The 24,486-nt window shown below is 42.6% G+C and overlaps 1 protein-coding gene and 1 pseudogene across 6 annotated transcripts in view; one reads left to right on the top strand and one right to left on the bottom strand.

Moving 5' to 3' along the window:
* The window catches only part of MSI2 (musashi RNA binding protein 2), a 379,996-nt gene that overhangs the window by 95,068 nt on the left and 260,442 nt on the right, over positions 1–24,486 (top strand). For all 6 annotated transcript variants that reach the window (XM_077836436.1, XM_077836435.1, XM_077836438.1 and 3 more), the window contains one exon: positions 15,490–15,582. In XM_077836436.1, the coding sequence (XP_077692562.1) occupies positions 15,490–15,582 (93 nt within the window). The remainder of the gene's footprint in view (positions 1–15,489; positions 15,583–24,486) is intronic.
* On the bottom strand, positions 9,725–11,471 carry LOC144276500 (beta-arrestin-2 pseudogene; annotated as a pseudogene).

Here is a 24,486-nt window from a genome sequence, read left to right as displayed (position 1 = left end):
TTAGATAAGCTATTACCAGCAGGAGAGTGGGGTGGGGAGAGGTATTTTTTCATGCTTTGTGTGTATAAAAAGATGTTCTACACTTTCCACAGTATGCATCCGATGAAGTGAGCTGTAGCTCACGAAAGCTTATGCTCAAATAAATTGGTTAGTCTCTAAGGCGCCACAAGTACTCCTTTTCTTCAAGCAGCGCGAGTGAACTGATAAAATTGTGCTTGTTGCCTAATGTGAGGGAATTGCTTACGTTTGTGCACTCAGTCCATGGGGTTTGACTGGCCGTGTCGCCTAGTGTACAGAGCACTGGACTGGGACTCAGGAGACCTTGGTTTTATTCCCAGTTCTGCCACTGGTCTGCTTGGTGACCTTGGGCAAGACACTTCCCCTGTCTTTGCCGCTGTGTTTCCTCCCTTGTGAAATGTGGATAATGATACTGCCCTCTTTTGTAAAGCACTTTGAGATCAGCTGATAAGTGCAATACAAGAGCTAGGTATTATTATTTTATTGAAGTATTTATTTTTCAGTTATAAGAAGACTGATTGGTGTGACTCAGTGGAGACAACTGCAGTACATTACACGCAGGACAGTATGTGTGAGGGACGAGGAGAGCGGCTTGACTGCCAACTATACACTTCTCAGGCCTCTTTGTACAAAAATCTCTAATGGCTTAGTGGGCTAACAGTATGCATTGCTTTAACTTTGTTTATTAACACTGATCATACCTCTCTCTTCCCATGTGTCTTTACCTCACTCCCTTCCTGCCTCCCTCCTCAGTGCCTGTGATTTGCAGGCAGATGAACTTTCAAGCCAGCAGCGTAGGACTGTGCATCTTCCCTGTTTCCCAGATAGTGACTTGATGGCATAAAGCTGAGAAACGAGTCTTCAAAGTTTTGGTCGGTAGTTACCGCTGTTCCCTGACTGCCTCTCTGTTTCAATAAACAATTGATTCAAAACCATGGTTTCCAGTACTGGGGAAAATATTTCATGCTGGGTTTGTAAAAATGATCTAAATGGAACTGACATCATGGCTATAAAACACCTGTAACATTACACATTTAGTTATGTTACTGGAGGCTTGAGTTTCTTTTGATTAGTAGTATTTTATTTGCCACTTTCTTCCCCCCTCTGAAAGCAAAGCTTTCTGTATATGAGGATTTATAGAAATGTGTTACTAGCACAAAAAAAGTCACTTACAGTAAGACATTGGTATAAAGGAGAAATAATATATTGTTTTGGAGTCTTTGGCTGATTTCTCTTTCTTGGTATGATCATTTTAGCTCAGAACAATATATATAATAATCATTAATATCAACAATATCATCTTGCAGTTTTTCAGTACCTTCCAGTCAGGCTCTTGGAAGTTTAGACATCTTAATGAATAAAGCTTCACAACATGCCTGGGTAGACTATACATACCCGCCTATCCCCAGACCTTTTACAGGCATGGAAACTTAGGCACAAAGGACTCGATTCTGCAAGGTGCTGTCAGTGGCAGATTAGTCATTGGGCCAACGGGGTCCATGCTCAGGGGCCCTGGCCAATTGGAGGGGTCCCTGAAAATGGGAGCCCCCATGCCTGGACCCCTCTCTGCCAGCTGGGCGCTCCTGCCAGGAAGCGGAGCGAGTCCCCACGCCCCGACCCTGCCCCCCTTCAGGAGTGCCGGGTAGGTGGGGGAAGCCCCCATGCTCTGACCCCACTCCCTGTCAGGAGCAGAAGGGGTAGGGAGGGGCCCCCCACTTGCTTTGGCCCAGGGCCCCACAAAACTATAATCCGCCTCTGGGTGCTTTGCAGTCTGGCCCTGATCCAGCAGTTGATCTTCCTCACATAGTTAGAGTTAAACTTGTGCTTAAATGCTGAGCACTGTGGCCCCACTCCACCAAAGCGTCTTTCAGAGTCAAGCCTATGGACTTTCCCCCATGGTCACAAAGGGAATAGAGAGCACATCTGGGAGGCAGGAGCCAAGAGTTTTGAGTTCCTAAATTGTGTTTTAGTCACCATCTTTATCTGTTAGACTAAGGCCACTGCCTGGGTTAAGGCTGGTTGAAGGTTAAGTAAAGTATTTCACTGCTCTGCGTAAACTGGGGGCGTCTTCTCCTTATTCACATGCTCATCTCATTCTTGAGGCCATCATGGCTGCTTGACCAGCAGGCTGAAGGAGTATTCAGTCAGCTTTTAGACCGGGGTAGGCAACCTATGGCCCGGGTGCCAAAGGTGGCACGCAAGCTGATTTTCAGTGGCACTCACACTGCCCAGGTCCTCGCCACCGGTCTGGGGGGGCTCTGCATTTTAATTTAATTTTAAATGAAGCTTCTTAAACGTTTTAAAAACCTTATTTACTTTACATACAACAATAGTTTAGTTATATATTATAGATTTATAGAAAGAGACCTTCTAAAAAGTTAAAATGTATCACTGGCACGCGAAACCTTAAATTAGAGTGAATAAATGAAGACTCGGCACACCACTTCTGAAAGGTTGCCGACCCCTTTTTTAGAGTCACAACCATACTATTCCTTGAATGGCCAGTGGGATCTCTGATGGGGGAGGACACTTCCTTCCCCATTGTGGAGGTGGGTTTGGAGTGACATGATGCTGCTTGCAACGCACCTAATCCCCCTGAGAAAATAAAAAGATGAAAGGAAAAAAAAGTGATATTTCCCTGTACCGGGATGCAGAGAAGTCTGTTTCAAAAGCCACAGCAAGGAAAAGCCAGGCATTTCTCAAGAGCTCAGTGGTCTCGCATCAGATGAAAAGCTCATCCTTATGAGAGAGAGAAAAAAAAAAAAAAAAAGTGGAGTGTTGCATAGATATCAGCTTTGCTCAGCAGATTAAGGAAAACTTGCTCATCAGTAACTGATTGCCATGTGCATCTATATTATGTAGATGAAATTAATCAAGGCTAAGGGTTAAAGTTTCCATTTGTTCTTTTTGAGAAATCATCTGGAGTAGTTTGGGAGGGAGGTAAATTGCTTTAAACATTTTCTCCTCCCTCCCCCCCACCTCTCCCCATGCTCCCGTGAAGCTTTCTTCTCTTGTCGGACTGCTGCCTAGAATCTTAACACAGTGTTGACACTGATTGGACAGGGCTCTTATGAAACACTAGTTGACACTAGCTATTCGATTACGAAGTAGTGGTCTACTTAAAATATGTCCTCCTGCGCTGTATGAGCCACAAACTTTTTTGCAGGGGTTTGTTTGTGTGTGCAGCTGGGGGAAAATATGAACCCGTGAGGAAAAGGAGGAGGATATATTTGTTTCCAGTTGTATCTGACTCTGTATTCTGATTTCTTTTCACACTGGCCTCTGACCTATCTACCTCCAAATAGTTTTTTCTTTCTGTTTATCTTGTTTGCAGGCGTGCGCTTGGAAAAGTGGTGGGTTGACAGTGCTGTAAAAGCATCTCTAACTGCCAAACAGGTGCTGTATGGGGTAGTGGTGCAGCAAGCTGCCTCAACCCTAACCAGATAGGACTACCCTCCCCTACTGTAGATGCAGTCACATCTTTCTCCTGCCATCTTTCAGCTGCCAGTCAATGCCAGTTGTGATGTGGACACCTGCTGACTAGGGATGGGATTGAGACCTCCTAGGTATTTTTGACAAGAACAGCTATTAGCTGTTAATAATGTTTGGTCAAACTTGCCCTAGTGGTGAAAGTCCCTGGTCTCGTTACCTACTCCCTGAGCCATTAGATCTTTCCTTCCCCAGTGAACAAGGTGAGCGCTTCTGCTCGGCTCTGCAGTGCCTGGGAACTGCTGTTCTGTAGGCAGAAAGCTGCAGCTGTATGCAAATATGTCAACAATCGAAGATACGTATTCAGTTTTGCCTAACGTCTTTGCTCTGAGCTCACGGATTTTAATTGGGATGGTTATAACTTTAATCATACAAACATGGGGAACTATTCTTGGTTGAGATTTTTGAGTCAATGGAAGCTGGGGAAAAAATCAGGTCACTCAAGTGCCTCGGTGTCGATTCCGGAATCTAGCTTTGGGCACGCAGGTTGGAAAATCTTGGCCTTTGTAGTTACCGTCCAAGAGGTCGCTCCACACTGGGAGCAGATCCTGTGTAAGTTGTCATAGCTCCACTGCTTTCAAATGGGACTATGACGGTTGACAGCAGCTGAGGATCTGTCCCACTGTGTGTGTGAGCAGAAATTGCTCTTCGCAGTCCCCTCTGACCTCTGTACAGAGCCTTTCTCTTTGCTAGCCCTTCTCTGATTGCTCAAGCTTGGACAGATGATAGCTGTGCTCCCTTGCAGTGATGTTTTGGAAAACTCCACAGCTCAAGTTTCCCAGCTTGACATACTTTAGCCAGCTCTAGCTGAAAGCCTCCTTCCTATGCATACAACTTGTGTATCCTTGCTTCCAGTCTATGGTGAACACGTCGTCTATAAACACAGTCCCTCACAAACGTATGCCATACTGTAGGACACAGTTTCTATGGTTGTAGTTTCTTTTCTTGGCAGATCTCATTTCATTGCAGGAGTGCAGTATAATTGAATCACCAACATCAGTAAATCTTGGCAATGGCTAGTCGATGCATTCCCACTAAATATTCTTACAGTATCTTTGATTGTGAGGTCTCTGGGGCAGAGAGCTTTCTTTGTTCAAGGTGACATTCTCAAAAAAAAAAAAAAAAAAAGCCTCGTTGACAGAGGAGCACAAGTCGTATTGTTTTCTAGTGGAACATGGGCCCCTAAATCTCTTTGGCACTTTTGAAAATCCTACCCATGGTGCCGAGTTGAATTGGACCTCCAAATGCCTGTTTGTGGTTCTGAGGTACTACTGCAGTAGAAATAAAAATAACTAAATTGAAATAATTTAAATGTTAGACAAGGAAGGTGAGGTAATATCTTTTATTGGACCAACTTCTCTTGGTGAGTGAGAGAGGGGGAAGCTTTTGAGCTTACACAGAGCTCTTCTTCTGGTCGCTATGTAAGCTCAAAAGCTTGTCTCTCTCTCACCAACAGAAATTGGTCCAATAAAAGATAGTACCTCACCCACCTTGCCTCTCTCAACATGCTGGGGCCAACATGGCTACAACAACATTGCAAACATAATTTAAATGTTGTCGAACAGTAGCCAGACCTGCACCTAAATTTTCTGCACTCTCTGGAGAATTTAGTTTTATTGAGACCACATAGTGAAAAGAAGCTAAAGTAACCAGGAAAACTTAAAGTAGATGTTCTCTCCACCCCTCCCCCACATCTCCTCCATGCTTCAGTAACTCAGAAACCTGTTTACTAGAACATGGCAATAGAAAACAGCTGTGAGGGTGGTGGTCATGCCAGTAGTGCTGGGTCAGTGGCTCTCTAGAGGACAAGCTCTTACTGGTGAATTTCATTGTAGCCTTTAAAATCCATTGACTTGACTTGACCAGATTTCTCCCCCTCCGCCCCCGCAAAAGATCTTGGCACCCACACTTGGGGGCAGTTTTTTAAGAGAATGGTTCTCCCATTTAGGCACCTAAACAAAGTTCTCAACATCCAGCAGCTCCTAGTGAGAACAGCGTTGTCGCCGACTAACAGCTTTTGGGGTGACGTTAGCAGAGAGGCGAAGGATGTTTGGGCATGGAGGATGAGTGGCCCTTGTTCTGAGAGCTGATCCCTCTCAGAAAGGGTTACAGTTTGACTCTGGGAGCCATGGGGAAGCCTTGGGTGCTAATGCAACTATTGCTTTTGCTGTACCTGCAACTGAATAAAGAACTTGAGTTTTTTCACTAGAAGCCACAGAGACTCTACAGCAGAAACCAAGGTGACAATTTCGTTTGAGATACCTGAGGCAGAATAGAATCTAGCTCCCTTGTTGCTCAGTGAAGCTATACTGATTTACTGTCACAAGAATCTGGCCCAGCATGTTTATATGGCTAAAAGATTCACTTGATACATAAACTTCACAGTGCTACATTTTTGTGGCTTGATACTAATCAAACAGGGTAAAATTCACTCCTGTGGGGGGGTCAAGGACAAGGCATGTGCAACATTTAAGTCCCACGTAAATCCTATTTTATGTGCTTAAGTACATCATAAGTGGCGCATAGGCCATGTGCTAGCTCTCAGCATAGGAATGAATTTCATCCATTGTGCATAAACTCCAGTGTCTGTTTTATACCAGATAAAACATAACTCTCACCATGAAAAACCATCATTTGCCAACCACCTAGTGATATTGGGGTTATGATGCTTTTCTCCTCTATTCTAAGAATAGTAAATAATTGGCAGCTCTTGGTAAATGTTAACTTTCTTTCATAGAAGCTGTTGAATTAATTTTTTTTTTAAAAAATAGCCTTTTGGAACTTGCTCGTTGAATCCCAGAGGCAGGAAACTTTGGAGAATTCTTACCTTTGGTTTTGTATTCTGCTGAAGAGTTCTGGTAATTTAGTTACAAGATCACTTTCCCCATTAGGTGAGTTATTGTTGTTTTTAATCATAGGTTATATGGTAGCCAGAATGTACAGCATAATGGAGTATAAAATATATTTCAGCGCATATACTAAAGATAATTTTTCCAATTATAAACCTATTTAGAAGGCAATAGACACCAAGAGTGATGGAATGTCAAACTGCTGATTAGGTGAGCAAGCTATAATGCTTGCTTGCTTTCTCTTTCTACACACACACACACACACACACACACCCCCCCCCCCCCCCCCCGAGAAACATTTTAGCTTTCTATCTAATTAGTTTCCTCTGAAGTTAAATTACTTTCCCCAATTTGTGATGCAGATTAAACAGTTTTACACCTTAGTCCTCCAGTCAAGCTCTGTCAAATTGAAATGCCTGGGAAATGAAGGCTGAAGGAATGTCTCATGTACACACAGTTAGCTGAGATTATAAATGACTAACTCCAGAGGCACTCACCTTAGAGTAGCTCCATCGAGGTTGCATTTCCCAAGTTTGTTTATGAGAAGGTCATGCGAGACAGTATCAAAAGCTTTACTAAAGTCAAGATATACCACGTCTATCGCTTCTCCCCTATTCACAAGGCTTGTTACCCTGTCCAAGAAAGCTATCAGGTTGGTTTGACACAATTTGTTTTTGACAAATCCATGCTGACTGTTACTTATCACCTTATTATCTTCTAGATGTTTGCAAATTGATTGCTTAATTATTTGCTTCATTATCTTTCTGGGTACAGAAGTTAAGATGACTGGTCTGTAATTCCCCGGGTTGTTCATATTTCCCCTTTTATAGATTGGCACTATATTTTCCCTTTTCCAGTTTTCTGGAATCTCTCCCGTCTTCCATGACTTTTCAAAGATAATCTCTGACCCTGCTGCCATGTACTCCTATATAGGTGATTTTTACTCCTAAGAGAACTACATCTGTTGGGTGATCCCAACTTCAGCACACTTTTTGCTTCACAGTGGGAGGTTTTATAAAAATGCAATGGCACGCACAAAATTATCTAATTCTCACTGCGGGGGAAATGTACAGTTTACCTGTGTGACGTTTTAATAGTCCATGCTTCCCAAAATAAGAAGCGTTCCGTAAAACAGAATACACAAGAAAAGCCATATGAAAAGAACAGTAAGAAAACAATATTTTTAAAACCTTTACCTTAAATTCTTCTGATAGGTAACCTCCACATTAAAAAAGAATTTGACCTTTTCTTATCTAAAAATGTGAATAGATACTCTGAGAATCAGAGATGCTTTGACTGTTGCAAAGTCCCTAATTACTTTAAATGCCATTTATTTTTTAAAAAATCACTGGATCAAGCTATCAAATAATTCTAGTGGAAAAACAACAAACCCTGGATTAGCACTGATAAATTACAAATATGCAAGGAAATTAAGTAGGTCGCTGGCTATTCCAAACTGAAAACTCTGTAAGCTTGCAACATTACTATGTCTTATATGCGAATGGCAACACTTCACTTCGATCCCACATCATGTATTGTTGGTATGACACTTGATTCAATAGGATAGGCATTTCATCTTTCAGATTGACTCTTTAGCCTATTGTTTAAAAGAAGAGTTACCCAATATGGCTAAAAACAATCTGATTATAATCCAGCCCCTGCAAAATTGGCATGAAGTCAGAGAACTCCTCTCTCTAAAACCACGTTTCACTACCACACTCTTTTACAGGACTCGGTCAATTTCAGCCTGCAGAGGCAAATACATTTTTCAAAACATGGGCCCATAAAGGGATTATAATCTTAAATGACTTTCCTCAGTAACAGTCTCACATGCTTCGATTAACTGCAGCAACAACATAGTATAGGAACAGAACAATTTTGCAGGTACTTAAAATTAACAGACTTTGTAACCAAAGTTGCATCCCGCTCTCTGCTATCATTTCCTGCAATAGGCACAGATACATCTTCAATGTACAAACAGCCATAAGCATTTTATTTCCAAACTGTACATAATCTTCCAGAATACTGTGGATGATAAATTTAGAACAAAGACATGGATTCAGAAAGAGTGGAGGCTGAATGCTACCATTCATAAACATTAATTTTTAATGGATTAACCAGACCATCATTCCTCTACCGTAAAAAAAAGATAATAAATAAAAATATTTCCCCAACAAAATTTTGTTTGGATGAAAAATTTAAGTCAAATATTGAAATTTAGAGATATTTTGACATTTTAAATAAGAAATTTAAGCTCTATTCTTAGATTTTCTCTGCTTTTTGTTGTCTCTACGTTGAAATGACTCCTGAGCAACAATGGCAATTATTTTCTTCCCCAAATGGTGCTGGTTTTATATGGGGGAAAAATTACATAAAATTTAAAATCCAAAACCAACAAATACCAAAAACAAACACGCTCACGGGTCCATCCTCTTCTCTGCTGCCTACAACCACAAAGCTGTCAAATACCACCCTTACTGTCACCACCCACCAGCCCTTTATGTTTCTTCTGATGTACTCTTAGATTTTGACTGTAATACTTCCATTATTAGAATATTTCTGTGAACTGTTACAAAATTGCATTGTAAAAGATTGTGTTCGATGTCCTTCTTGTGATTAGGATGGCGAGGGTAGCTGGCTTCCATGTCGCACTTGGAATAAGGTGATAATTTGGGGGTTCTTGGTCAATGCTTTTGGTTTCAGCTCTCTGGATAATCTCTGCTACTTGGGTTTATTTTATCCCAGTGAAGACTCAGAACTCATCTGTCTGGCTAATGAGAGAGAGTTTACTGGTTAGAGCCTGAGTCCTAGGATTTGTTTGTAATTGGGATTAGTCCCAATTCACCCATCTAATGGCTGGAAGCCAGCGAAGCTGCAAATTATACTGGTGAAGCTTCATATGCTTGAAATCACAACTATCTTTGTCTGTCCCAGTTACATAAATTGCTGGCCACCAATTCCACGTCTAGACAGGGCTTGAGAATCAGGACTCTTGGGTTCCATTCCCACTCTGTTTACTTGCTGTATGACCTCAGGAAGTGCCTTATCTCACTGTGGTTGTGAGTTTTCATTACTTTGTGTCTGCAAAGCACTTTGAGGTCATTATCTGAAAAATGCTGCCCTTCAAACCATTATGTCTGTTACAACCACATGCTATCAGTCATTCACATTCGTGGAGTAATTCATAATCTTAGACAGAGCAGGTAGAAAGGTGAAATAATAAACTGTGCACAGTTTGGAGGTGTGGTTATGGTTTTTCTTTTTTTCTTTTCTTTTTCTTTTCCTTTCCTTTTTCTCTTTTCTTTTATCTGTAGGACAAAAGAAAAATAAATTCCTTGGGGGCCCCCTTTCGGAAGGGAGGGGGAGAATTAAAAAAGCGTAGACATAGATGGTTGAAATCCACAGACATCAGGCCCCATATTTGCTGCCCGGAGGGGGGGATGGGGGAGGGAAAGGGTAGCCCAGTCCTCCCCCATCCAACACAAATGGCCATCATCCTTGTACTCCTTAAGCTGCAGGTGGGTGAAGTCCTCTAATATAATGTCATTGTCCTGCCCCATAGTTGGTTTCATATTTGATGAGATTGGTGTGGATGGGTACATCCATCTTTTTGGGACAGCTGATGGGGGCCATGACAGAGTGGCTTGCTCTGGGAGCTTGGGGTGAATTAACAGGAAGGGAAGTGCCACAGGCACATCCTCACCCTGACACAGGACCAGCTTTACCTTCACGTGGTACGAGACTAGGACCCCCGGTACCTCCTTATTGGCCCCTTCCTTGACTCTGGTGCTGGAGGCCAGGTTGGTGTGTTTGAGTTCCCCAACCAGTGCCAAGCCCCACTTCTCACAGTTGTTGCCAGCAGGGATGTTGGGGTGTAGATCTTGCAGAAGATGGAGCTTGGATACACCTGCTCATCTTGTCCAGTCTTGGCCACAGGACATTTTCTATTGGGTGATAGATTTTCTACTGCAATCTTGATCTTCTTGATGCTCTTGCTTGAGTTGTTGGTGATCTGGACATTCACGCTGACTGGCTCCCTGTGGTGGCTTGTGCCATGGGTAGAAGGAAGACAAAGAAATCTCGTATTTAAGCATGTCAGGGTTGGAAGAATTGCTAAGGCAACAAATTACTTGTATTCATTCACTGAGGGGAACATGTATCACAAAGCAATTGAACTGTCTTTTCAGGAAAACATAGATTGCAAAAGCAGACTTAATTTTGTCTCTCTTTTCTACCAAAGAGCTGCTTTCTGAAACCACTTCCCACCTTGCAACACATGTCTGGGCATTACAGTGTGGTGCATTTGCTTGTCATTACAAATACTTGCTTGGAATGAATCTATTGAAACACGGGGATTTTTTTTTTTTTACCCTTCTGTCTTGCTTCCAAAAGAAGTAGCTTTTTCTTTCTTTCTTGTTCGAATCTAAAGAATGATGATGATTTCAAATATTACTTAGAATAATTGCCTTCCTCCCTCTTTTATATGACACCAGAGCCTTGGCCCAATCTTAAATCAAATGGAACAGGAAAGAGGGCTCTTCACAGGCTCGCAAAATCCTTTAGTTGCAAATTCTTATTTGTAAATGACAATTTTCTTCAGGAAAATATATGCTTGGATATCGGTTGTAGAATCCCAGATTGCAGAGAGGAAAGGAATAATTGAATTCTGATACCACTTTCTCTCTCTCTCTCTCCCCACCACCATAAATAAATAAATAAATAAATAAAATCAAGTCTTTAAAACATGGCTGTGGTGACAGTTTGGCGAAGTATCTATAGCAGATTTTGATAGCATTGGAAATTGGAGTGATGTTTACTTTTTTCTATACTCCGGGTTTTCTGTGCAGAGTCTGAGCTTGGTAGAGGTAGAAGGCTTAGTCTTTAGTCATCCAATGGATCCAGCCGGGCAGATGCCGGTTTTGGATGCATCACTGATTTCAGTGGGATCTGATTTGCAGGACAGAGCCTTGTGTTTGTAACAGTGTTTGATTATAGTTATAGCCTTCCACATTATAAAAGCGTGGGATAATTAATCTGGAATAAGGTAAGGAGCATGTTAAATCCAGATTAAGCTAATTCAGAGGGCAGCGCTCTTACTCTGGAATAAGTGTCCATTTACGGAGTTAATCAACAATAGCTATTCTAGATTCCCTGTATAGACAAGCTGTTAGTAAATCTCGTAGCTATTTACACCAATCAGTTAGAGTAGTGTACCAATATCTGTAATTTAAGGCAGTCCTTGGTAGAATGGCTTAGTAACGGAGGTTCTTGTCTTGACTGTGCATGCTTGGAGTTTACAACAATATTTTTTTAAGCAAGAGTCTTCTGGTCCTTCCTTGTATGCACACACAAGCCAGTGGCTTTTTTTTTTTCTTAGCCATCTTTGGGAATGTTTGTCTTTATACTGGAGGGATCATGATTAAGGCTCCCAGAGTGCTGTCTAGAAAACTGTTAATTTGTAGGCATCAAAGGAGCATCTGATTTATCAGCTATTTGGGGCATCCTGATTGGTTTGAAGCAGGATTGATTGTGCTTTTCTTTGTATATGTCTTTAGGACCTTAAGAGTTTGTAATACCAGATCAAACCTAGTTTGGGATCCTGCTTTAGCCCAGGGCTAGTACTTGGTGCCTCAAATGGAGAGAGTTCCCATGTGTTTTTGCTGTAAGGAATGGAGGGATTCCTTTCAGACTCCTTGTAGATTTACAGCAAGGAACATGGGATTCAATTTTGCTTGCCTTAGGCCTTGACTGTATTGGAGACTTGACCCAGTTTCAGTCAGTCGTGGCTAGTCACCAGTATAGTGGCACCAATACAAAGCCTTAGCATAGACAGTCAAAGACAGGCTATTTTCACCAGTGGAGATTATTCTTGCTTGAATCTAGACTAAGCTCCACCAACACAAATAATGGCTTTACCTGTCTATATTAGGGGACTTGTACTGTTGTAGCTATCCTCTTGGCTGGTTAGTCAGGTCAAATCCTCCGTGTAGACAAGGCACTAATTTGCATAATCGTAAACTTTGCCAATTGTCATAAAATATATATGGCCCTTTAAAAAAATAAATCCAGCCCCTGCATTTCAGTTGAATAGTTGCAGAAATGAATTACCCAGGCTGACTGTCCATGCTGCTGTTTCCTTTTATTGGTTCTAAATCTACCAGCCATTAATTTAACGGACTCCTTGTTCTCAGGTTATAGGGCAAAGTAAAAAGGAGTGAGTGATGCATTTTTCACTATACCCTTTATAAGTTTGAATGCCTCTGCCAAGCCCATTCTGTGTCTGATGGAACACATAAAATCAGGTTCTTTTATACATGGCATCTCTATGTACCCATTTGAGCCGTGCTTTCAGTTAGTAAACTGCCATAAACTTTCAAAATGTATGTTTGGTCTGATACTGTCTGCTAGTTCTTTTCACCAGCATTAAGGATCTTTTCCTGTATTGTCTTTCTTACTCTTGATTCCCACTGCAAAATAGCTGGGCCATACAGAAGAAAGTGGCATGAAAGTGCAGAAGGTAGCAGCTTGCTTACTGACCTGGTCGTCTGTCTGGGATCATATGACATTAGTGCTCCTGATGTGCATTGGCTGCCTGTTGGTGGAGTTTAAAGTTTTGATTCTGCCCAATAAAGCCCTAAATGGCTTGGGAGTGGCTTATGTGACTGTCCACCTCTCTCCCCATGCCATACTGCCATAGCTGCTATTAGCAGGGGTGCTTGAGCTGGATCTGAGGTGTTACAAAAGAGGAGCTGCTGGCAGGCATTCTCAGTGAGGGCTCCAGGACTCTGGAACTTGCTGTCCACCCCTGACTGGAAATAGTCCAAATTTGATGAACTTCTGAGAATGGTGAAAAAGACACATGTTCTACACCAGAGGTTCTCAACCTCTTTCTTTCTGAGGCCCCTTCAACATGCTATAAAACTCCACCTGTGCCTACCTGTACCACAATAACTGATTTTCTGCATATAAAAGCCAGGGCCAGCATTAGAGGGTAGCAAGCGGGGTAATTGCCTGGGGCCTCAGGCCACAGGGGCTCCCGCGAAGATAAGTTGCTCAGTCTTGGGCTTCAGCCCCGGGTGGCAGGGCTTCAGCTTTCTATCCTGGGCACCGGTGAGTCTAATGCTGGTTCGGCTTGGCGGCCCCCCTGAAACCTGCTTGTGGCCCCCCCAGGGGGCCCCAGACGCCTGGTTGAGAACCACTGGTCTACAGGGCTTGTGGAGAGGGCCGAGGGCGTGCTTCCTAGACTATGAAGAGGCGAAAAGAAATGTCTGTAGGTGGCCTGAGCTCCTGCTGAATTGATCATTTTAATGCGGCTGGGTTTTAAATGGCATTGTTAATGCATGTTGGGGTGGGTTAGGCGTCTTTTTAGTTATTCTAAAATCTAAATGAAGTGGGCAATTTCCTTTTAATCTGATCCATGGAAAGTAATAACAGAGTTTTAATGGTGAGTAGAGTTGGCAGGTGTCCGGAAAGCCTGGTTGAACAGAGACCACTGACCGGGCTGCTTAAAGTCCAGTCGGCGGCGCAGCAGGGCTAAGGCAGGCTCCCTGCGTGCCCTGGCACCACGTGGCTCCCAGAAGCAGCCGGCATGTCTGGCTCCTAGGTGTAGGGGTGGCCACTGGGGCTCTGCGTGCTGCTGTTGCACCTGCCCCAAATGCTGGCTCTGCAGCTCCCCCTGACCCTTCCGCCTAGGAGCTGGACATGCCAGCCACTTCTGGGAGCTGCCTGCCAGCACCCCAAACCCCGCCCGCACCCCAACCCACTGCCCCAGGTCGGAATCCCGTCCTGCTACCTAACTCGCTCCCAGAGCCTGCACCCCACCAGACCTGAGCCCCCTCCTGCAGCCAAACTCTCTCCTGGAGCCCGTGCCCCAGCCCAGAGCACCTTCCTGCATCCCAAACCCTTCAGTCCCAGCCCAGAGCCCACACCCCAACTCCCTGCCCCAACCCGAGTCCCCTCCCACATTCCGGAGCCCCCTCCTGCACCCAAAGTCCCTCATCCCCCAGCCCCACTGCGGAGACCACATCCCTTCCCACATCCCGAACCCCTCGGCGCCAGCTCTGAGCCCCCTCCCATACTTTGAACCCCTCGGCGCCAGCTCGGAACCCCTTCCTGCACCCACAGCTGGAGCTCTCACCCCCTTCTGCACCCCTGCCTCAGCCAAGTGAAAGTGAGTGAGCATGGGGGAGAGCGAGCGACGGAGGGATGGGGGATGGAGTGAGTGGGGGCAGGACCTTGGAGGAGGAGCGGAGCCAGGGTGGTCAGTTTTTTATCATCAGAAAATTGGCAACCGTAGCGGTGAGGGTAATTTAACCATTGGATCAGCTGGCCAAGGGCTGTAAAGGCTTCTCCATCCCTGGCAATTTTAAAATCCAGATATGCTTTAGTTCAAACAGGAATTAATTCAGGGAAGTCCTATGGCTTGTGTTATACAGGAGGTCAGACTCACTAGAAAGAAAAGGAGTGCTTGTGGCACCTTAGAGACTAACAAATTTATTTGAGCATAAGCTTTTGTGAGCTACAGCTCACTTCATTTGATGCATCCGATGAAGTGAGCTGTCGCTCACGAAAGCTTATGCTCAAATAAATCTGTTAGTCTCTAAGGTGAAGTGAGCTGTTGCTCACTAAAGCTTATGCTCAAATACATTTGTTAGTCTCTAAGGTGCCACAAGTACTCCTTTTCTTTTTGTGAATACAGACTAACACAGCTGCTACTCTGAGACTCACTAGAGAATCACAGTGGTCCCTTCTAGCCTTGGCATCTATGAATCCCTTACGTGCAATATAATCACTGATCACCTGCTTGTGTCTTTTTGAAACTACAGCTAGTAGGCACAGGAAATTTGATCCTATACTGTAACTTTTTTCAGTTGTGTTTGCATTGAGAACCACAATAAAAACGTTTATTTAAAAAAAAATACCTAAGGGGACTAGGACAGTATTTTTGAATGCCGATACCTAGCCTCCCCTTTGAAACAAGAAATACCAAATATAATTGAATAGATTCTGAATTGCTTTTGTGAAGAAATATTCTCGTTAACCTGGTTAGGGATGGCGTCTGAAAAATATTTTTTTCACATAATGTTTTGAATAATCTGGTTAAACTGTATGCTTGTTTTGTAATTTCTTACAGATGGTCACAAGAACAAAGAAAATATTTGTAGGTGGATTATCTGCTAATACAGTAGTGGAAGATGTAAAGCAATACTTTGAACAGTTTGGCAAGGTGAGTGCCAGCACAAGTCAACACTGCATAGTTTGAATTCCTTCTGTTTTATAAATATATTTTGAAAAACTGCAGCAAGAGTCACAATCAAATGTGGAGCTAACTTTTGCCTTTAGGTACATTTATTGAAATCAGCCCAGTATTTCCTTTTGTATTTATAATGCATATATTTTAAAAAAACAGTTTTACTGTTGACAGCTTTGTTTCTTTAATAAAAGTTAGTAACTAAATCATTAAAAGTTGCATGTGTGTATCTCAGGGAAGAATTTGGCGCTTGGATAAGTGATTATATAATATTTCATACATTGTAAAACCAGCTTCCTATTTAACAGAAGTAACAGTGGGAAAAGGGGTGTGTGTGTGAGAGATCCAGAGAGTTTATGTGGAGTCATTACATTATGACAATAGCTGATAATAGAGCCTTAGGAATAACAGAAGTCCTGTCTGTAACACCAGAATGTCTATTTGATTTTCTTTTAAAAAAGTTCCCTGAGCAAGGTCCTTTTTAGATGTTGCAGAAACATCCTGTGAAGTGACATAGGACCACTGAAGAAGACCTGGAACTACCAGAATGTTAGAAAAGGATATTTTCAAGAAAGGAACAAATATAGGCTTAATCTTGCAACTGGATCTTTGCAGACAAGCCTGTGTATTAGCATGATATCCCACTCAAACTGGGCTCTGTACGAGAGGGCTTCTGTGTCTGCAAGGATTCTGTTTCAGGATTGGGTCCGTGTGGGAAAGCAGAGAAAGCTATTGTAGAGCACTTGGATCCCTGAGTCTCTCTAAACAGATAATTTCAAGTCCAAAGTGGCAATGACGCCAACCACTCAAAAAGCAGCTTGCTGAGTCTGCAATGCCATCTTTGTCTCTAAAGGATCCCTGTCAACTTAATAATCACACCTCTGTCTGAAATTGTTTTTACCTGCAACTGTTACAGTAACATTTACGATTATGAAAACTGATCAGAGAGAATATTTTTCTCTTTTCCCCATTTTGTTTGCTGTGCTTTGCACATAGTCATTTGCACTCCTGGCACAATAGTCATTCCATTCCCCTTTTTGCCTGCGTGGATCAATCACACAGCAATGCAGGAGGAGGCAGGTTAAATTTAAATTAGGGCAATGTGATTGTAAAACCACAACAGATGTCAGCGGGATTCAGGGACACGTGCAATACTTAAAAAGACTTTTAACTTTTTTTTCTTAATTGATTAGGTTTCAGGTTGATTGTCCTCTTAAGACGTGGCCTACAAAAGAAGGCAAGACCCTTCCCAAAATGCATTGTTTTGCAGGAGGCTCCCAAGTCCGAAGTAATGTGACGAGGTTATGCAATGGCAAGTTTACGCAGTGTGCTTTGGGATATTTCAATTTTAATTCTTCCAAGCCTGCCACTGAAATGGAACCGAAGCAGTTTCACTTGAAAACCCAATGGGCCAATTAAGTCAAGCAAACTTTAGGACTTTCTAGCTTCCAGAAAGTTATTGGCTGCTGCAAAGTTTGGGTGACCCTGCTCTAAAGGATTTACAGCCTTCTGTCACCTTAATGAGCCAGCATAACGTTCTCTTGTTATATATGAGCATTAGGCAAAAGTCTTCTGAACATGATTCTTGATTGGTGCAAGAGATCCATTTGGGAGACTTTAGGTGCAATCTCGCTGAAAACTCTTTCAGACACTTTAAACAAGTTACTCTTGAATTTGCTCTTAAAAGCAGCGGGTGAGGTAGGCAAAGCAGAATGTGTTTCACTAGTCATCTTTTGTCTCCTTATCTCTCTTGCTCTGAAATTAAGTACTGTGCCTAAACCCCACCTCATTCTATTCCTTTTGGTTAAGTCCTAAATGACTTGGGACCTTCCTATCCAACAGATGACATCTCTTGCCATGTCACACAGCAGCATCTGCAATCAACAGAAGCATTTGAGCTGGATCCCCCTTGATTTTTTAGGGAGAGGCTTGATAGTTTATTCTCTCTGGGGGACCCTCTACTTTGGAACCAGCTCCCTCCTGCTCAAGAAAATATTTCTGTTCTTTTGGTATTCAGGGTAGGGTGCAAGGTACATTTCTTTGTTCGGACAGCTGTGGAGGGATAAGATCTGTGCAAGGGAGGAAAGTTTTGTGATGCATGGGGGCGCTGCATTCTGGTCAGGGCAGAGAGACCATTTCATTTTTTTGTTATAAATAACTTGTGTCAGGAGTGCCTAGAGCTTCAGAGAGGTGCCCCTTTTGAATTTTTTTTAATCAGTCCAAAATACGTTGGGAAGAACTTGTTGCTATTAATCCATCACCATATGATGGCCTTTGAATGCTAGTGCATGCAGTGACTACCATAATTCATTGGAAATTCTTGCACCATTGTTGTTCTTTGCTTGTAAACCAATTGCTCCAACAGGTTGCATTCTGCAATACCCTCAGTAATGGTCTGGGCAACATCCTAGAAACTCTTTGAGCTGTTTTATATTGGCCTGGTAGGATGAGCTGACCTTTAAGATACGGAAAAGAAATGGACTTCTGTTGCCACAGTGTCTCAGGCCTCCAGGTATTTACTGGCACTAAAGCCCTGCTAGTCCACACAACTGAATTCCCAGTTTTTGTTGGCAATAATTGATGATTTGGTTGTAGACTTGCAGGAGGACACATCAGGTTCCACAGAGCAGCTCTCAGTCCCTGTTGGGCGTTTTAAAAAAGCCTTTGAGAGCCCTGGCCACACGTTATTTTGTTGAGGGCAGAGGAGTGGTGCTTATAAATTGTTCCTATGCTGGATTGATAGTTGCTTTGCAAACCATTCATTTTATTTTCAATAATAATCTTTGATTCCGGCAGGATGTTTACAGGCTGCTGAGCCTTTTATTAAAGGATTATATGAGCTTTTGGATGCTACTTCTGTAGTCATTATCAAAACTGCAGAACTCCTCTAACCTGTATTTTTTGAAGTTAATAATAGTTTTGATGTATGTGCTTTGCATATTGCCTGAGTGCACCCTTAATATAGTCTTTTAATTTTGCCATCTGGTAGTTTCATGCTTGCAGTTTCTCAGTCTCTGAGAATGCAGATAGCCAGACCAAGGTTTCAAAAGGGACTAGTGATTCTGGTTACTTCAAAATGTGGATGCCTGATTAGAGACAGCTTTAAGAGGGGCCTGACTTTTAGAAGGAGGGTGCTCGGTACTTCATAAAAATTGGGTCCTTTTGAAGTGTTCTCAAGTTGGGGACCCAAAAATGAAGGCACCCAAAATCATGAGTCACATCTAAAAGCCTTTGCTCTGGCCTTCAACAACGAGCATCTTTTAATCAGTACTGAGACCAAATAGTCATGTATCATTGAAGTGACACAGCTGCATGAGTGTGATAATGCGAGGCAGTGTTTCCTAGTGGTAAGAGCACTGGGGCTCGAGAGATCTGTGTTCTAGTCTACTGATGAAAAGTACAAGAGCTAGGTATTACTATTATAGTATACAACAATGTTATTTGTTAACTGGCTCTTATCTAGTTCGAGTCATTATAGTATGAGTGTCTCCCCAACATTTACCCTCACAGCACACCTGTGAGGTAGGAAAGTCCTACCTTTATTTTACAGATGAGGAACTCGGGCAGAGCGGTTAAGTGATTTAGGCAACGTCTGTAGGAGGACTGTTGCAGAGCTGGGAATGAACCCAGTCCAGTACGCTAACTGTAAGAGCATGTGGCTTGGAGAAAAGACCCCTGACTTCTTGTCTTGATTCCGCTATGACTTGCTGCATGACCGTGGTGAGACATTTTACGCTTTCTGGGCCTCAGTTTACTCGTACGTGAGGTAGTATAAAAATGCTAACCTCACAGGTGGGCTGTGTTTCAGATTTGCGGTCATCTGGTGGTGATGTCTAAGGGCCTGATTCTGAGAGGTGTTGAGCACCTGTAACACCAATGTGTGTTAGAGCTGGTGGGTGTTGAGCACACCTGACATTAAGACCCAGTAAAGTGATACAGTGGACTGGCATGTGAGACCTGGAATCTATCCTTGGCTCTGCCACTGGGCCAGCTGATTGGGCAAGTTGATTTCCATCTCTGTGCCCATTTCCCTCCTACCTTTCACAATCTAACTAGAAAAGGCAGATAAATTCTGCAGGGCAGGGACTCTTTCTCTTACAGTGTGTTCGTACAGTGCCTAGCACAACGGAGCCTCAATCTCGCTTGTAGTTTAATACAAATAATATTTCATGATGGATCATCAGCGTGGCTGCAAGGGTTGGAATTGCTGAGCACTTTCTTTTCTCATAGACAACAAAAAAAAAGGCCCTATACGATGGACATTCCTGAGATGCCTCCCGTGTTTGATAAGAACGGCTCCAGCTGCTTCCTTTTTCTTTGAAATATTTGATATATTTATTGGGGTGGAAAAAAAAATACTTAACCAGTGATGTGGTTCTAGAAATCTTGTTTTTGCTTGTTACAGAGAGAAGCTTAACAAAAGACGAGTGGCTGCTTCCATAACTTCAGATAGCTCTCGAAATACACCTCGGGGATAAGATGGCTACCAGGTTGTGGGCCAAACTGATTGGGTATCATTCATTAGTTGAAATATAGCTGGTAGGAAGGGGCCACCAGCATTTTATTTGAAACCACATCATTCTCCAAGTTCAATGACAGAAACTTAAAAGTAAAAAGCAAAAACTGCAGTTATTTTAGATTCCCCATTAGATTTTATTTTAGACACAAACGCTTGCCAGGGAACACTGCTGCGTATTTGCAATTCTAACTCTTGTGACTTTTATCACAAGTCACCCAATGATTGTTGCTTTCCTTAAAGAATCTTTCGTTTAACAAATAAGGGAAGTTTTAGCCCTTTTAGTTGCAGAGGAAAGCTGGAAAACATGACTGGAGTGTGTCCCAAAGGCTCAAAAACGAGAGAGAAAAAGAACACACAATTTATTATTATTTTAAAAAAAAATCTCATGATTTGGGGTGGGGAGGGGGCAACTCGTGATTTTTGGACACTGGGGTAGGTAATACTGAATACGTGAGCAGAAGCTTTTATAAACTTAGTGGGCCTTGTTACAAAAAGTCTGGCTTGTCCCAAGTTGGGACAAGCTCAGGACTAGATACAGAATGGATCAGGTTCTTTTGGGTAAATGAGAAAGCACAGTTTACGTGGTGGGGGTGGCAGTTGGTGGTGGTTTTATGGCAGTAAGCAGAGATGGGTCCCCATTGTGCTAAGCACTGTACAAAGGCACAAAAGAGCATGTCTGCTGCGAGGAGTTTATGATCTAAATAGACAATATAGACAAAGCATGGGCTGGGTAACAGAGGCCGAGAGAGAAGCAATTTGCTCAAGATCATATAGCAGGTGAGTGGCAGAGGCAGGGATAGAACTCTGGGCTGAAACCCTCACTTCTGCTCTGACCTCTGTACAAAAAGCACTTGGAGATCTACTGATGAAAAGCACTATATAGGACAGGGGTCATCAGGACAAATTATTGTGTGGCGATCAACTTGCTGCTGGCCGCGCTCACGCTTTTTCCTAAAATACTTAATTACCTTTAGGAAAAGCAAATAAATATGCACAAATACACATTCAAATCACTGTAATTTATTTATTGCTAGCCAGTAAGTCTGCTATGAAAAGTGATATGAAGAAACATACAAGTATCAATTTTCACAGCAGATTTACTCAGTCCCGGCAAGTCTGGGGACAAATTAAGTCCTGGACGGAAGATCGGGGGAGGCAGCGGGGGCCAGGGTGATGGGGAGGTGGGGAGAGAATTGGCTGGGGAGGCAGCGGGGGGGCCGGACCCTGAAGCCCTATGGCTAGGGGACAGAACCCAAAGCCACGCAGCCAGAGCCTGCCTTCCATGCCACTCCTGGGCTGAAGCCCAAAGCCTGAGCCCCATTGCCTCTGGGAAGGTGGGGAACTTACCAGCTGCCTGCTCCTCCACCATTGTACCCCAGGTGTCTCCAGAGAGGGGCAGGTCCCCAACTGGAAGCCCCAACAACCAACACCAAGGCTGTGCATCTAGGAGCAACAGGGAGCAAGCGAGAGGGGCCACTGCTCCCCCGCCTCCCCCTCCCAAATCACAGCCGGCTGTGGCTGCAAGAAAAGCCCCTGCTGGCCACATTTGAGAAACACTGATATAGGAGCTAGGTATTATGTGTAATTATTATGACACTGGATAAAAGGGCCAGATCTGTGAGAAGTGGCTCTGAAAGAAATCCCTGGATCTGGAGGATTCCCCAAGGAAAGGAACGGAGGAAGACAGCACTAAAGCTTTCTTCTAAGGACCCTTCTTGCAAGCCGTGGTATAGGGGGTAGGCCAGAAGAGGGGATGGGTAGGTGTGTTGGGGGAAGGGTCATGGCTTGCTTGACTGCAGCTGTGGATAGGCAGCTGTAATTGAGACAAACCCCTAGGGTGGCTTATGTCAGGACAGAACAGCCCAGAATTCGGAGGATGCAAGAGTGGCTTAAAGCTACGTTAGCTTTTCTCTGCTCCCTCCTTGTTTTCAGTCCAGTGCCTTATGCACTAGTGTATGCCGTGGTTCTTTGTGTTGAGGGGGATCCTAATACGCTCTTCTGGGTAGAACTGAACTGAGTCGGTTGTGTCCGCTGAAAGTAGGGTTGAGAGTTCAAATGCTATTTTGTGGATAAGTGAAAAATGTAATACACTTTTTTTTTAAAAAAGGACACTGTAAGGTCAGTTTTGGCCTCCACGTTAGATGCTTTCTTTACACCTAAACCTGATAAGATTGTGCCTGTGATCTTTTAAAATTCCAGTAAAAGCAGTTTAAAACACTTCAAAAATAAATATACATTGCCCTGCGGTGCTTACAACCCAGAGACTGCAGCCTTGTCCGGAGGATCCAGAGGCAAAAGTGAAAAGCTGCCCAGGAACAAAACGTATTACATTATTTAAACCAGAATGTCCTAGACGGGGTTAAAAAAATTAAAGTGAAGTCCAATTTCTGCCATTCTGTCCCTCTCCCTTCCTCCCTGTGTTGCCACCCTGTCTCTCCAGTGAAAAAGAATGCTATTGGAATTTTAATCCAAATCAATGCTGTAATCCCTGAGATGAAATTCTGCTCTTGCTCACTCTGTCTCTCTCCCTGAGCACATTTGTCTGAGTTTAGAAACGGGTCCAAATTATCAACATTTTTAGTTGATAATTAAACTGTTATACTTTTCTTAAATAAATAAAACCATGCTATTTGCTAATGGATTCTAGCCTATATTTTCCTTCACTGTCCTGTGATTAGGATGTATCCGAGCGTTTAAGACTCCAGTATCATTTCAAAAAAGAAAAAGCAATAGCTTCTTAAAGGATTTTGACTAGAAGAAGGAAGCCCCTAAAAGTTAATGAATCACACTTCTCCCAGGACATGCATGTTGTGCACCTTTTAAGCTGTAAGCTACTGATGATAAGGGACTTCTTATGGTTCAGCTTTTTATTAGGTAATGCTTGCTTTATAGAACTCCTGTGAAAGTAAAGTAGTCCTTATTTTGAGACTTGCAATTATACTTCACATGGTGAACTGTGTAATTAGTTTGGAAGACTTATGCTTAGTCATTGGTTTATCCTAATCGGCTTTGGCTTTTCCGAACAACAAAGTGAGCTTATTTTGCTAAGCTGAAACAACTCTGCTCCCTTTGTTCCTGTCTTTTATTGTCTCATTCCTTTCATTCTGTTTTACTGCCAAAGTTTTGTTTCATTAGGCCTACAAGTCATTTCCAATCCAGTGGGCTGCTACAATCAGGCCTTTATAACTCAGCTGCCCTGGTTCCCATGTCCCTTCTGGTGCAGTGCCAGGATTTGTTGTTTGACATGGTGTTTTAACCCCTTTCTGTACCCTAACTATATGTTGCCTTTAAGAAAATTGCTTGGAGTTTTAGCTGTTGCTGTGTGGTGAAAAGCCAAACCTGAGAATTTAGATCAGAAACACCCCTTGAGTTTAAGAATGTTAAAATGTCATATTTGTCCGTTAATAGATGTATTAACATGATTGGGCTTCAGATACACTTTTGTCTTAATTACTGAAAGGGAATTGTATAAAAATCTTCTTGAAATGCTGAACTTGGCCTGTGTGGGAACAATCTGTTGAATAACGAGGCTACAGTATTTTCAGCCTATGTAACCAGGACAGTGGGGACACACATTTGCTTAAAAGGAGGTATGTTTTGGTTGCTTTAACCTTCCAGGTTTGTCCATGCATGGTATCACCACATATGACTACCCTATTCAGAAATATAAATATACTTCTTATCCTGTGTGTGGGAATGGCTGTTTTAAATAATAAATGGTTAAAAACAGATTTAGAATATTTCTATGGTGAGGAGATTTAAAATATCTCTCAAATGTATTTCTCATGTTGAGATTTTAAACCTTTCTCTGAAATCTTTTAAACCTTTCTGTAGTAAACTGCTACGAAAGCCATGATAATTTTGCTAGCCCAGTCTGCTTTATTTGCTCTGAAAATCTTCAAGCAGGGTCCAGTTCTTCTATTTCATCCTTATTTTTATTGTTTTCCTAAAATGAGATGTTTGAGGGGTATAGCAGTCAGGTTTGCATTTTAAATTTAATTCTGAAATTGGAACAGAACAGTGTATACATATATTCTATTTGTTGTATTAATTTTCTTTTGCTGGCTTATGTGTGGTGTCTCGGACAAACTGTAGACATGTTCCAACTTTGTTTTGCAAAGATTGGATCCTCAGGAAGGCTTTAAGATATAAGGTAAGTTCAAAGCATCAGGATTTCTGAATCTCAAAGGATCTTATACAATTGCTTATTGTTTCCCATCAGGAGTAAAAAAAAACACCAGTTGAGTAAAGGTCTTTAGATATTGTTTTTCATGGAAAAAATTGTGCTTCAAAGGATTTTAATTTTCTAGCATCTTCCTCTTGCAGTCTTAGTTTGTGGGCTAGTTATACTTAAACTATGT

Source organism: Eretmochelys imbricata, chromosome 17 (assembly GCF_965152235.1).
Source record: "Eretmochelys imbricata isolate rEreImb1 chromosome 17, rEreImb1.hap1, whole genome shotgun sequence".
Taxonomy (NCBI): domain Eukaryota; kingdom Metazoa; phylum Chordata; order Testudines; family Cheloniidae; genus Eretmochelys; species Eretmochelys imbricata.
Note: the sequence above shows the minus strand (reverse complement) of the source record. Positions and strands in the feature narration are given on the sequence as shown.